At 47.7% G+C, this 14,763-nt stretch overlaps 1 protein-coding gene across 4 annotated transcripts in view; it reads right to left on the reverse strand.

Annotated features, from left to right (window-relative positions):
* Nucleotides 1–10,938, reverse strand: part of ATP6V1C2 (ATPase H+ transporting V1 subunit C2) — a 57,091-nt gene extending 46,153 nt beyond the window's left edge. Inside the window, exons 1-3 of one of the 4 annotated variants that reach the window (XM_038747355.1) lie at nt 10,774–10,938; nt 8,358–8,525; nt 2,630–2,697 (exon numbers count right to left, since the gene is read on the reverse strand). In XM_038747355.1, the coding sequence (XP_038603283.1) occupies nt 2,630–2,697; nt 8,358–8,486 (197 nt within the window). In that variant the 5' untranslated portion in view covers nt 8,487–8,525; nt 10,774–10,938. Of the gene's footprint in view, nt 1–2,629; nt 2,698–8,357; nt 8,526–8,724; nt 8,811–10,773 lie in introns of those variants that run through there. The other 3 variants (XM_038747132.1, XM_038747285.1, XM_038747209.1) reach the window with 3 other exon arrangements.
* Between the last annotated feature and the right edge of the window lie 3,825 nt (nt 10,939–14,763).

The raw sequence follows: 14,763 nt of genomic DNA on the forward strand, positions 1-14,763 counted from the left end.
TAATACAGTTCTCTGCCCACAGTAAGCGCTCAATAAATATGATTGAATGAAAGAATAATTAGGACCCACATGGAGCTCACAGTCTAAGTAGAAGGAAGAAAGGATATTGAATCCCGTTTTGCAGATGAGGGAACTGAGGCACAGAGAAGTTAAGCGACCTTCCCAAGGTTGCACAGCAGGTAGGTGGCAGAGCTGTGATTAAAACCAAAGTGCCATCACTCCAGAACCCATGCTCTTTCCACTAGACTACACTGCTTTGAATTAGATAGCATTTAAACACTGCAGAAATTGGCAGGAGTGCCTAATAATAGGTCCTAAATGAGTGTTTGCTATAAACACTCGCTAAGCACCTAGCATTTAATACATATAATAATAATGGCTTTGTTAAGCACTTACTATGTGCAAAACACTGTTCTAAACACTGGGGAGGATACAAGGTGATCAGGTTATCCCACGTGGGGCTCACAGTCTTAATCCCCATTTTACAGATGAGGCCCAGAGAAGTTATGTGACTTGCCCAAAGTCACACAGCTGGCAATTGGCAGAGCCAGGATTTGAACCCATGACCTCTGACTCCAAAGCCCGTGCTCTTTCCACTGAGCCACGCTGCTTCCCTAAGTATGTGAGGTGTCAAGGGTAATGGTGTGCTCAAGGAATTTAATATTTCAGGCAAGCAACTGGTAACCCGGTTAAGAGGAGAGGCACCAAATATACAAAAGTATAAAGAACATGCCGTCTTTAAAGATGAAAACGTAAGACATCAAGGACTCATATAGTACTCAGCAAATAACGAGTTGATCCAAAAGAGCAGCATTCATTCAGCCAGTTATTGGGTAGGGACCGTCTCTATATGTTGCCGACTTGTACTTCCCAAGCGCTTAGTACAGTGCTCCGCACACAGTAAGCGCTCAATAAATATGAATGAATGAATGAATGAATTCATATTTATTGAGTGTTTATTGTGTGCAAAGCACGAAGGAATAAATCAAAAATAAACAAATGGAAAGGTCCTGCGAACCAAATACCGTCTTACAAGCTACATGGAAAAACACTCCGTCTCTCTGAGTAAATAAATAATAAAAGGATGTGGAAACAATACACCTTGAGAACTCCAGTCCCTTCTCTGCTATCCTGGCAGGAAGCAGTGCTGACAGGTTTATGCTGCCTAGGTTACAAGTACCGCCGGGGTTTGTTTTTGCAATAGCACTTCAGCACGTTTCAAAGGCGCAAGCAATACTTTTCAAAGAACTAAGACTGTGTGTGTACGCTTGCGCAGTTTCATTTGCTCGTCTTGTTACTTTACAGGATTTGCACTGCTCTAAATTTCTAGACGTATCATTTTTTTGACACATTAACGCTATAATTATAATGTGTTGGATTAAGATTCCCGGAGAGAGATTTTTTTTGGTATTTGTTAAGCCCTTACTATGTGCCGGGCACTGTTCTAAGCGCTGGGGTAGGTACACAGTAATCAGGTTGGACACAGTCCGTGTCCCACATGGGGCTCATAATCTTAATCCCCATTTTACAGATGAGGTAACTGAGGCACAGAGAAGCGCTATGTTCTAAGTGCTGGGGAGGTTACAAGGTGATCAGGTTGTCCCTCGTGGGGCTCACAGTCTTAATCCCCATTTTACAGATGAGGTAATTGAGGCAGAGAGAAGTTAAGTGACTTGTCCCAAGTCACACAGCTGACAAGTGGCGGAGCCGGGATTTGATCCCATGACCTCTGACTCCAAAGCCCATTCTCTTTCCACTGAGCCACGCTGCTTCCCTGTACCCTCCAGAGCATTTAGTACAGTGCTTTGTGAACAGTAAGTGCTCAATAAAATATGGTTGAATGAACAAATGAATTCTGCAGATCACACTTTTTCAAACTATGTTCCTAGGAACCTCTAGAGTGTAGGCAGTCTTGAAAATGACAGGATCGTTTCATTAGTGTGCCTGTCAATTCTCTGTAAGGTGGAGTGATTGATTTAAAAAAATACAGAGGGGACATAGAAACTCCAAATTTTGAAACGTGGGTTCAGAAAATGCTGATCATTTGGAAAAACTCTTTGCTTTGCAGAATTTTTAATCAACAGTCCTACTCTTCTTATGAGCTACCAGCAAGGTAGCTCATGGGGAAGCAACGTGTCTCAGTAGAAAGAGCCCGGGCTTTGGAGTCAGAGGTCATGGGTTCAAATCCCGGCTCTGCCAATTGTCAGCTGTGTGACTTTGTGCAAGTCACTTCACTTTTCTGTGCCTCAGTTGCCTCATCTGTAAAATGGGGATTAAGACTGTCAGCCCCCTGTGGGACAACCTGATCACCTTGTAACCTTCTCAGTGCTTAGAACGGTGCTTTGCACATAGTAAGCACTTAATAAATGCCATTATTATTATGAGATGGGCTACCTTTCTGTGGGTTTAGATTCTTCATTAATAAATCCTATAGACAAATCGACAAGTCACCCTGAGTGACCTGATTGACCTTGCTGTAGTCTAAATGGGGGTCAAACACCCTGTCCTCTTCAGACCAGCCCTAGAACCAGATTTAGACAAGTGTGGGTTTGGCTAAAACAAGAATGCTGTGTCCTGTGAAAACAATGTCAGAGTCTCCCTTGTAGGTAGTAAATAAGGTTTATTTTACCTTTCAGCAAAGGTATCCAATTTCCCCAATTCATCTGAAAGACCAACAAGAGAATCCAATGTCCCCACCTAAAAAAGAACAGAAATAAGTCAAATGTTTACAGCTTATTCATTCATTCATTCAATCATATTTATTGAGCGCTTACTGTGTGCAGAGCACTGTACTAAGCACTTGGGAAATACAAGTCAGCAACATATAGAGACGGTCCCCACCTAACAACGGGCTCACAGTCCAGAAGGGAGAGACGGACAACAAAACAAAACATGTAGACAGGTGTCAAAGTGGTCAGAACAAATAGAATTAAAGCTATATGCACATCATTAACAAAATAAATAGAATAGTAAATATGTACAAGGAAAATAAATAGAGTAATAAATCTGTACAAAAATATATACAAGTAACTGTGGGGAGGGGAAGGAGGTAGGGTGGGGGGGGATGGGGAGAAGAAGAGGGAAAAGGGGGCTCAGTCTGGAAAAGCCTCTTGGAAGAGGTGAGCTCTCAGTAGGGCTTTGAAGGGAGGACTAGAGCTAGCTTGGCGGATGTGTGGAGGGAGGGCATTCCGGGCCAGGGGAGGACGTGGGCCAGGGTCGACGGCGGGGCAGGAGAGAATGAGATTAGCGGCAGAGGAGCGGAGGGTGCGGGTTGGGCTGAAGAAGGAGAGAAGGGAGGTGAGGAAGGAGGGGGTGAGGTGATGGACAGCCTTGAAGCTGAGAGTGAGGAGTTTTTGCTTGATGCGTAGGTTGACAGGCAGCCACTGGAGATTTTTGAGGATGGGAGTAACATGCCCAGGGCGTTTCTGCACAAAGATGATCCGGGTAGCAGCGTGAAGTATAGATTGAAGTGGGAAGAGACAGGAGGATGGGAGATCAGAGAGGAGGCTGATGCAGTAATCCAGTTGGGATAGGATGATAGATTGAACCAGCAGGGTAGCGGTTTGGATGGAGAGGAAAGGGCGGATCTTGGCGCTGTTGTGGAGGTGAGACTGGTAGGTTTTGGTGACGGGTTGGATGTGTGGGGTGAACGAGAGAGCAGAGTCAAGGATGACACCAAGTTTGCGGGATTGTGAGACGGGAAGGATGGTAGTGCCATCCACAGTGATGGGAAAGTCAGGGAGGGGGCAGGGTTTGGGAGGGAAGATAAGGAGTTTAGTCTTGGACATACTGAGTTTTAGATGGCAGGCAGACATCCAGATGGAGATGTCCTGAAGACAGGAGGAGACATGAGACTTAAAGGAGGGAGAAAGAGCAGGGGCAGAGATGTAGATTTGAGTGTCATCGGCGTAGAGATGATAGTTGAAGCCGTGGGAGTGAATGAGTTCACCAAGGAAGTGAGTGTAGATAGAGGGCAGAAGGGGACCGAGAACTGACCCTTAAGGAACCCCTACAGTAAGGGGATGGGAGGAGGAGGAGAAGCCTACAAAGGAGACTGAGAATGAACGGCCGGAGAGATAAGAGGAGAACCAGGAGAGGACAGAGTCAGTGAAGCCAAAGTCAGATAGCATGTTGAGGAGAAGGGGGTGGTCCACATTGTTGAAGGTAGATGAGAGGTCGAGGAGGATTAGGATAGAGTAGGAGCCGTTGGATTTGGCAAGAAGGAGGTCATTGTTGACCTTTGAGAGGGCAGTTTTGGTGGAGTGTAGGGAACAGAAGCCAGATTGGAGGGGGTCAAGGAGAGAATTGGCATTGAGGAATTTTAGGCAATGGGTTTGATGACTTGTTCTAGGAGTTTGGAAAGTAATGGTAGGAGGGAGATAAGACGATAACTAGATTATGGCAAGATGCATGCTGTTGATGTTTTATCAGAATTACTTCTCTTAGGAAAAGTATGCATTGACAAAGGACTAACTCAAATACCAGAAATTTGGTAGAGCTTTACTTCAGTGAAACTATTCTTTTTTCACATGATGGAAAAGTTATTTTAGCCATAGGAAAACTTGTATGTTGCACCCTAGCGGCATACCCTATTTGCAGTTTTCTTTCTCCAATTTACATAATTATCACATTCAATTCAAACTGAAGCAGCAGAGAGACATTCAGCTAAAAAATCACATATTTTTTGAGATTTACTAAGAAATTAGGGATTATTGGGACCCAATTATTATTCCGTTGAGTAAGTTTGTGATTGCCTCCTTATTTTGTTAGATTAACTTGATACAAATCCAGATTATAGTAACCTTTCCATGAGGTAAAGTTATTCTTCCCCAAGAGAGAACTCGATGGAGTAGGCAAAACTGATTCCAGTTCCTGATTTCAGACCCCATAGTCTGTCTAGTTTTCTCTACTGACTGTGCCTCCAAGAAGCCTTGAACTTGTACTTCCCAAGCGCTTAGTACAGTGCTCTGCACACAGTAAGCGCTCAATAAATACGATAGATTGATTGGTTGATTGACAAAGTCCTCATTTCAAACCCCGTAGCCTGTCTAGTTTTCTCTACTGACTGTGCCTCCAAGAAGCCTTCCCTGACAAAGTCCTTATTTCAATCAATCAACTGTATTTTTTGAGCGCTTACTGTGCACAGAGCAATGTACTAAGCATTTGAAAGAGCACAACATAACAGTATAACAGACACATGCCCTACCCACAACAAGCTTACAATCTAGAGGGGGAGGCATTAATATAAATAAGTAAATTATGGATAAGTACATGAGTGCCGTAGGGCTGGGGTGGGGGTGGTGAATAAAGGGAGCAAATCAGGGAGATGCAGAATGGAGTCAGGAAAGAGGAAATGAGGCCTTAGTCAGGGAAGACCACAATAAGACTTTGAAGGTGAGGAGAGTTATTGACTGTCGGATATGAAAAGGGAAGGCATTCCAGGCCAAAGGCAAGATGCGGGCAAGAGGTTGCCTAGTGAGATGGACGAAATTGAGATACAGTGAGTAGGTTGGCATTACAGGAGCTAAGTGTGCAGGCTGGGTTGTAGTAGGAGAATAGAGAGGTGAGGTAGGAGGGGGCAAGGTGATTGAGTGCTTTAAAACTGATGGTGAGGAGTTTCTGTTTGATGTGGAGGTAGATGGGCAACCTCTGGAGGTTACTGAGGAGTGGGGAAACGTGGACTTGAACGTTTTTGTAGGAAAAATGATCTGGGCAGCAGAGTGAAGTATGGGCTGGAGTGAGGAGAGACAGGAGGAAGGGAGGTCAGCGAGGAGGCTGATACAGTAATCAAGGCAGGATAGCATACCATTCGCCCGTTCCCTTCGGTATTGCCTACGGACTTGTATCCGAACTCCTTAAGCGCTTGATATTCACCCTCAGCCCCACAGCACTTATGCACATATCCTTTTACTCTCCCAATTTACCTGATCCATAATTCATTTTAATATCTGCTTTATTATCTATTCATGTTTTAATCCCCTACTAGACAGTAAGCACCTTGTGGGCAGTGACTGAGTTGACCAACTCTACTGAAATGCACTCTCCCAAGCTCTTAGTACAGTGCTCTGTACACACTAAGCACTCAGTAAATACCACTGATTTGTGCTTCAGGACATGTACTCCAATCTGTCCCTTTCTCTGGTTTCTTGGCTGGTCCCTTTATTACTGGGACACCTTTTTTATTTGCACTGTCATCCATTTTTGAACAGGATTTACATTTTATGGTTGGTCTGTGTTGTGGAATGTCAAAAATTCAATCTTTAAAACAGACCACAGGAGCAAAGGAGAAAATAGGCTGGGAGCAAGTCTTTTCACATTGTGACCAGTAGCTGCGGAAAACAATTATGAAAAAGAGGCAAAAAACGCCTAGAAAGTACAAATGAAGCTTCTTCCAAAGGAGTACCTAATATTTCATCGTATTATATCCGTGTGGCAGTTAATAATAACTGTGGCATTTGTTAAGCGCTTACTATGTGCCAGGCACTGCTCCAGGCGCTGGGGTAGAAACAAGATATTCGGGTTGGACACAGTCCCTGTCCCACAGAAGGCTTGCGGCCTTAATCCCCATTTTACAGCTATGGTAACTGAGGCCCAGAGAAGTGAAGTGACTTGTCCAAGGTCACACAGAGGACGAGCGGTGGAGCCAAGATTAGAACCCAGGTCTTTCTGACTCTCAGGCCCAGGCTCTATCCACTAGGCCACACTGCTCCTTAATATCCTCAACTTTCCCCTTTTTTTAACATGACTCTCTCCCAGAACATCTAGGAATGTGGGCTTATAGGCCCTTTTTTTCTTTTTCTGGGTCACGTTTACTGAGTGCCCATAAAATGGCAGGTGTTGTCCCGAAAGTACACATGATTATCATCCATTCATTCAATCGTATTTATTGAGCGCTTACTGGGTGCAGAGCACTGTACTAAGCGCTTGGGAAGTACAAGTCGGCAACATATAGAGACGGTCCCTACCCAACAACGGGCTCACAGTCTAGAAGGGGGAGACAGACAACAAAACAAAACATGTGGACAGGTGTCAAGTCATCAGAACAAATAGAATTAAAGCTAAATGCACATCATTAATAAAATAAATAGAATAGTAAATATGTACAAGTAAAATAAATAGAGTAATTAATGCTAATTAATTAGTGCTGTGGGGAGGGGAAGGAGGTAGGGCTGGGGGATGGGGAGGAGGAGAGGAAAAAGGGGGCTCAGTCTGGGAAGGCCTCTTGGAGGAGGTGAGCTCTCAGTAGGGTTAAAAATATGGTACACTTCACGATTGTGCATCATTATTGTCCCTGTCTTTCGGAGTTTATTCACAAGGCACTGTGACACAGAGACCATGTTTGTGGATGTGTCATTTCAGCTCCAATTTAGACAAATCTCTTTTTACAGTTAATATTTTGATTTTCTTTTTCTTAAGCAAATGCCTTAAGCCTCTCTGGCTCTTATCCTCATCTTACTACCCACTATCGTACTTTTAAATGACGAGGATACCACATTTCTCCCCCTTCTCAATGTATTTTCCTCTGCCAGATCTCTTGATACCAATTAACTGGGTGCCCAAACTCAACTTTGCAAAACAGTTCTGCTGTCTCCTCCTTCTTCTCACCTTTCAAAAGCACCCCACACGAAGGAAAGCTTTTGAAATCACATCTCCTCTGGAAGGTCTTCTGTGATCAATATATCTCATCTCCCTATCCTATCCCTGCCCCTACCGTCACTTCAGCATTTCCAAACCATCTAGTTACAATTGGGCACTCACCCCCACTGAAGCCATTTTGCACTTTTGTACATAGTAATAGTACTTATCAAGTGCTTACTGTGTGTAGAACATGGATATAGCTTTACTTTCCATTGCTTCCCCCTGCCTGCAACTTATTTTAGTGTCTGTCTCCCTCGCTACTTAACGGCGGGAATCATGTCTACTACCGTGTCTAAAGAGGACCTGGGTTCTAATTCCAGCTCTGAAACTTGTCTGCTATGTGATCTTGGGCAAGGCTCTTAACTTCTCTGGACCTCAGTTACCTCATCTGCAAAATGAGGACTCTCCCTCCTACTTAGACTGTGAGCCCCACATGGGACTTGTTATCCTGTAACTATCCCGCATGTAGAGCAGTACTTGGCACATAGTAAGCGCTTAACAAATTCTCCAATTATTATTATCATTTCTATTGCATTCTCTGAAGCACTTTATACAGTGATCTGGAGGGAGAGTACTCACTAATACTAGTTTCCATTGGCTGATTGAAAGCCACAGAGTATCCTCGCCTTTGCTCTCCTTCTCTCCTATTTCCCCCATCCTTCTATTCGATCCATCCATCCATCCAACCGTTCTCCCGCTCCTCTGCCCCTGGATTTTACCTTGAAGTCAGGGATGGTGAATTTGGTGTTGTAGGACAGGTTGGATTTGGAAGTAACCGTGTTCATCCGCTCCAGCGCTTGAAGATTCTCCTTATCTCCCGGAGCAGAAATCAACCAAAACTCAGCCATGCTTCAAGCCTTCCCTTACAGCCAAAGTTGCTGGAGTTGCTGGAGTTGAAACAAAATACCAGATAAATACATTCAGCAAAAAGGAGGCATGAGCTAAAGTTTTCCCCAGGCCCGTCTCTCAGAACTGAATTGGCTCCGGAATCATTTCCCCTCTCCATTCTTCAGCCTGAGCAAGCCCTGTATAAAGACGCGTTTTCTAAGGAAATCCACTTGTTTTCCAAACCACCATGTCCTCTACCTTGCTCTAAGACCTGGGGGGCCCTTGCAGCAGTTTCTCCCTCCGCTGGGTTATTCCAGCCGGTTCTAAAAGGAGGAGAAGGTAGGGGTGGAGGAGAAGGAGGAGAATGAGGAGGAGGAGGAGAAAGAAGGAGGAGAAATAGGAGGAGAATAAGAAGGAGGAGGAGAAAGAAGAGGAGAAGGAGGAGGAGGAAGAAGAAGGGGAAGTTTTTTCCTTGTCTTTCCATCTCTCCAGTCACATAAAAAACCCCAATGTGACCTCACAAAACTAATAACAACAAGGAGGCTATCTTACGCAGGTGCTGCCTCTTTCTTCCTACAGCTCTCCTCTGCATGGCATGCTTTAGAGGGAGTGCATGGGCTGTCTTCCAAACTATTTGGGTTTAGTGGGGCCAATTTATTTGGGAATTTATGGGCCACGAGGAAGGAAAGGACCCCGGGGTGGAAATGTCATCTAGGGCATTCAGCAAACCCCTCACCTGGACTGAAGAACAAGGGCTCTCAGCCGGCTCTGGGACAATACTGAAGAACCAGGGATCTCGGACGGCTTTGGGAAAATCTCTTCTGAAATCAATCGGTGGTATTCCTTGAGCGCTTACTGTATGCAGAGCACTGTACTAAGAGCTCGGGAGAGTACAATACTACAGAGTTGGTAGATGTGACCACTGCCCACAAGGAGCGCACAGTTTAGAGAGAAAGACCAGAACAGCAACATTACAACCGGGATTTAGCACAATTTACCCGGGCCAAGGGGTCCCAACTCTAGTGCCCAGGGATTTCAGTCTCCACCCTTTGACCACTGAAGCCCTGCTTATTTAACTCCTCTTCCCCATCCCATTCCCCCCGCACACACACACACACACACACACACACACACACACCCCTTACCCAGAAGAAGGGATCCCAACTCTGGTTCCCTGGGGTTTCAGTCTCCACCCTCTGATCACAGACAAGGTCACACAAACACACACACCCAGCTCCGCCACCTGTCTGCTATGTGACCTTGGGTAAGTCACTTCACAACTGTGCCTGAGGTCCCTCATCTGTAAAATGGGGATTAAGACTATGATTCCTCGACGTAGGACATGGAATGTATCCAATATGATTACCTTCTACCTACCCAAGTACTTAATACAGTGCCTGGTACATAGAGAAGCAGCATTGCTTAGTGGATAGAGCTTGGGCTTGGGAGTCAGAGAATATGAGTTCTACTCCTGGCTCCGCCACCTGTCTGCTATGTGACCTTGGGCAGGCTACTTCACTTCTCTGTGCCTCAGTTTCCTCATCTGTAAAATGGGGGTTAAGACTGTGAGCCCCACGTGGGACAACCTGATTACACTGTATATACCCAAGCGCTTACAACAGTGCTTGGCACATAGCAAGCGCTTAATGAATTCTATTAGTAGCAGTGTAGTAGTAGTAGTAGAGTAGTAGTAGTGGTAGTAGTAGTAGTAGTAGTAGAAGTAGTAAAGTGCTTACTAATAATCATCATGGTGTTTGTTAAGCGCTTACTTTGTGCCGGGCACTGCTCTAAGCACTTAATAGTAATATCATCATGGTATTAGTTCGAGAAGTGGCATAGCTCAGTGGAAAGAGCCTGGGCTTGGGATTTGGAGGTCATGGGTTCTAATCCCATTCCGCCACTTGTCTGCTGTGTGGCCTTGGGCAAGCCACTTAACTTCTCTAGGCCTCAGTTTTCTCATCTGTACAAGGGGGATTAAGACTGTGAGCCCCAGGTGGAACAACCTGATTACATTGTATCCCCCCAGTGCTTAGAACAGTGCTTGGCACATAGTAAGAGCTTAACAAATGCTATCATTATCATTATTATTTGTTAAGCGCTTTGTGCCAGACACTGTTCTAAGCACTTAACAATAATTATCATCAGGGTATTTGTTAAGTGCTTACTGTGTGCTCTGCACACAGTAAGCGCTCAATAAATACAATGGATTGATTGATTGCTAGGCACTGTTCTAAGTGCTGGACAAATACCATGAAAACACCACACACACACACACACACACACACACGAGCGAATGCACGCACACACCTGTCTGTTCGTGTTCTCCGAGCTCTCCTTTTAACGCTGGCTTGGTTAGCAGGAGAAACCAGGATGGTAAGGGGTGTTTTGGAAAGCTGGGGCCAGAGGCCGGCTCACCAAAGCTTCTGCTGCCTTGTAAAGACAAAACAAAAAAAAGACGATGACCGTTTCTCCCGTCTTTACGTCAAACAGCTTCGGGGCGCATCGACCCTCTTCTTCCTCCTCCTTCTCCTCCTCCTCCTCCTCCTCCTCCTCCTCCCCCCGCTCCTGCCACCAGCGAGTACCAGACCTGCACCCCATGATCGTGCCCAGCCCTGCCCCTAGGATGATAATAATAATAATAATAATAATAATAATAATAATAATAGTAGTAGTAGTAGTAGTAGTAGTAGTAGTAGTAGTAGTAGTAGTAGTATTTATCCAGCGCTTACTATGCCCCAAGCCCTGTTCTAAGCGCTGGGATAGAGACAAGGACATCGGGGTTGTCCCCCGTGGGGCTCAGTCTTCATCCCCATTTTCCAGATGAGGGAACTGAGGCCCAGAGAGGTGAAGGGCCTTGCCCAAGGTTACCGAGGGGACAGGTGGCAGAGGAGGTGGGATGAGAACCCGCAACCTCTGACTGTCATAGCCCCCCTCCCCCCCAACCCCCTGCCCTGTCCGGTCCTGTCCGGCCTTGTCCTGTCCTGTCCTGTCCTGTCCGGTCCGGTCCTGTCCTGTCCCGTCCTGTCCTGCCCTGTCCGGTGCTGTCCGGTGCGGCGCGGTGCGGTGCGGGGGTCCGGCTGTGTGTGTGTGTGTGTGTGTGTGTGTGTGTGTGTGTGTGTGTGTGTGTGTGGTGTGTGTGCCCCGAGGCCCCGTCCCGTCCGGTCCCGTCCCCCGTGTCCCCCGTCCCCCCCCGGCCGGCCGCCCCCCGGCCTCACCTGCCTCCGGACGGCCCTCGCCGCAACCCGGAGCGGAGCGGGGCCGGGGGCCAGCCGGGGGATGCCCAGGCGGCCTCGGTGCCGGTGCCGGTGCCGGTGCCGGTGCCGGTGCCGGTGCGGGCTGTTGTCCCGCACTGGGCTGTCGGCCTCCTCTGCCGCCGCCCCGGCCCCGCTCCACTTTTTATCCCGAGCGGAGCTCCGGTGGGGGGGACGGACCGACCGACCCACCGACCGCCCGACCGACCCACCGACCGCCCGACCGACTTCCTCCTCCTCCTCCTCCTCCTCTCCTTCCCTCCCCATCCTCCTCTCCCCCTCCTCCCCTCCCTCCTCCCTTCCCTCTTTCCCTCCCTCTTCCTCTCCTGCCCTCCATCCCCTCCCTCCTACCCTCCTCCCTTCCCTCTTTTCCTCCTCTCCTCCCTCTTGCCTTCCATCTTTCCCTCCTCCCTTCCCCCTTCCCTCCTCCCTTCCCCCTTCCCTCCTCCCTTCTCCCTTCCCTCCTGCCCTCCTCCCTTCCCTCCCTCCTCCCCCTTCCTCCCCTTCCTTCCCCCTTTCCTCCTCCTCTCCTTCCCTCCTCTCCATCCCCCCTCCTTTCCCTCCTCCCCTCCCTCCCCTCCCTTCTCAATCAATCAATCAATCGTATTTATTGAGCACTTACTGTGTGCAGAGCACTGTACTAAGCACTTCGGAAGTCCAAGTTGGCAACATATAGAGACGGTCCCTACCCAACAGTGAGCTCACAGTCTAGAAGGGGGAGACAGAACAAAACTCCCCTTCTCTCCCCCCCTCCTCCTCTCCTTCTCCCTTGTGCTTCCTCCTCCCTTCCCTCCTCCTCTCCCTCCCTCCTGCCCTCCCCACTTCCCTCCCTCTCCCCTTCCCTTCCTCCCTCCCTCCCCCCCAGCAACAGATTTTCTGGAGCAAGGGATGCTGACTGCCCACTGTCCAGCCCCAGACCCCACTAGAAGAGCCAGGATGGGAGAGCAGTCAATCCCGGGAGACAGGGGCACCCAGGGGAAATGGGGAATAATAGTAATCACGGTATTAAGCACTTACTATCTGCTAAGCACTGTTCTAATCGCCAGGGTAGATACAAGGTCATCAGGTTTCCCCATGTGGGGCTCGCAGTCTTGATCCCCGCTTCACTGATGAGATAACTGAGGCACAGAACAGTGAAGTGACTTACCCAAGGTCACCCACAGCAGACACGTGGCAGAAAGCATCTGACCCGGGGAGGGGTCAGCGAGAGGGTGCTCCGACCTCACCCTGCACCCCTGAATGATGGTTTTCCACCCGGCTGGCAGAGCCCGCCGCTCACAGAGCCGGGTCAAGGAGATCTGGGGATAGGCCCCATTGGAGACCGGCATGCCGACAGACACAGGGTAGCCACGGCAGGCTATCGCAGCAGCCCAGGAGGCTGACCCTTGTCCTAGGAGGAGGAAAACCCCACGGAGACACCCGTCTGGTGTTCCCTACTGAAGGGAAGCTGCAGAGAGGGAGTGTGCTATCTGGAGCTGCTGAAGTTGCTTGGAGGTTTGCCTGGGTTCTGCTCAGTGAGGAAAAGGCTCATGGCCCTTCCCTCATTATGGGCAGGGAACGGGTCTTCTAACGTTGATGTATCATACTCTCCCAAGCACTTAGTATGGTGCTCTGCACGTGGTAAGTGCTCAATAAAGAAATACCATTGATTGATTGATTGGCTGATTGATGGCCCATGGAATCCAACTCCGGGGAGGGATACTGCTAGTGTGTTTCGGCTTTATCTAAAACTAAAAAAACCTTATGGAAATACGTTTTCTCCAGAGTTGACTCCTGAACTACTAGGCAGCTCCCTGAGATCAGAACCATGGCCAGCCATGTTTTCTCTGTTTTCTGGGCAAGAAAAGCTTCTCAGAGCCGGTCATCTGGGCCGACTTGTGGATCCGGGGGAGAGGAAGGGGGCTGGCATCCTGGACCACGGGTGCCCTCAGGACCGGATGGAGGTTTGAGAACAGGAGGAGGGAAGGAAGCCGGTGGTCGGAAGAGGAGAAACTCTTTTCCTCGTGCTGCACCATTCTCCTACGGGGCCCAGACTTGATCCGTGTCCTGGAGCCTTTCAGAGTGCGCAGAGATCAGTTAATCCATGGAATTTATCGAGCGCTTAACTGTGTTCAGTGCACTGAACTAAGCACTTAGAAGAGTACAATACGATAGAGTTAGTAGACACACCAGCTGTGTACAAGGAGCTTAAAGCGTAGAGGTGACGGATATGCCGTGAGCCACTCAACGTGGCTCAGCCAACTTTGTTCATTCCAGCCCACCGGTATTTCCCTAGCCCCAGGGGGGCCGTAGGGATTTGGGGCTCACAGGATTTGCTTTACTGCATTAGTGTACATATACACTAATGTACATATTGTACATTATCTTTTCTTTTCATTATCTTTTCATTATCTTGTACATATCTATTCTATTTATTTTATTTTGTTAGTATGTTTGGTTTTGTTCTCTGTCTCCCCCTTTTAGACTGTGAGCCCACTGTTGGGTAGGGACTGTCTCTATATGTTGCCAATTTGTACTTCCCAAGCTCTTAGTACAGTGCTCTGCACATAGTAAGCGCTCAATAAATACGATTGATGATGATGATGATGATGATGATGATTAGTGTTCATCTGGTTCTGCCTTGGGAGGCACAAACGATTCCTCGAGGAATCGAGCCTTCAAGGAACTGCTGCTAAAGTGCTCTTTAGGCACTCCCACTCACCCACTCCTCCAGGATTGATGGGGTCTCAAGTTACCCCGATCCCACAACCCCCTAGAGACACATTTCCCAATCACGCTGGGAACCTTAAGATGCACGATTCGTGATTTATTCATATACCAAAGCTCTTGAAGAATAGACCCACTCGCATTTGCCTATCCAAGGTGCTCAAAGCAATTTGGGAGCCAAATGATTAGTGAATAAAACGGGGAGGGGTAAAATGAGGACAAGAGGTCTGTTTGGTGGGTGGATTTGGAAATGAGAGAGAAGATGAGGGAAAGAGATCCCATTCGCAGCTCCAACCTAGGTTCAGTTGGTGACTCCGGGAAGACCTTTATCTGCACGGGG

This window comes from Tachyglossus aculeatus, chromosome 1, assembly GCF_015852505.1.
Source record: "Tachyglossus aculeatus isolate mTacAcu1 chromosome 1, mTacAcu1.pri, whole genome shotgun sequence".
Lineage (NCBI taxonomy): Eukaryota > Metazoa > Chordata > Mammalia > Monotremata > Tachyglossidae > Tachyglossus > Tachyglossus aculeatus.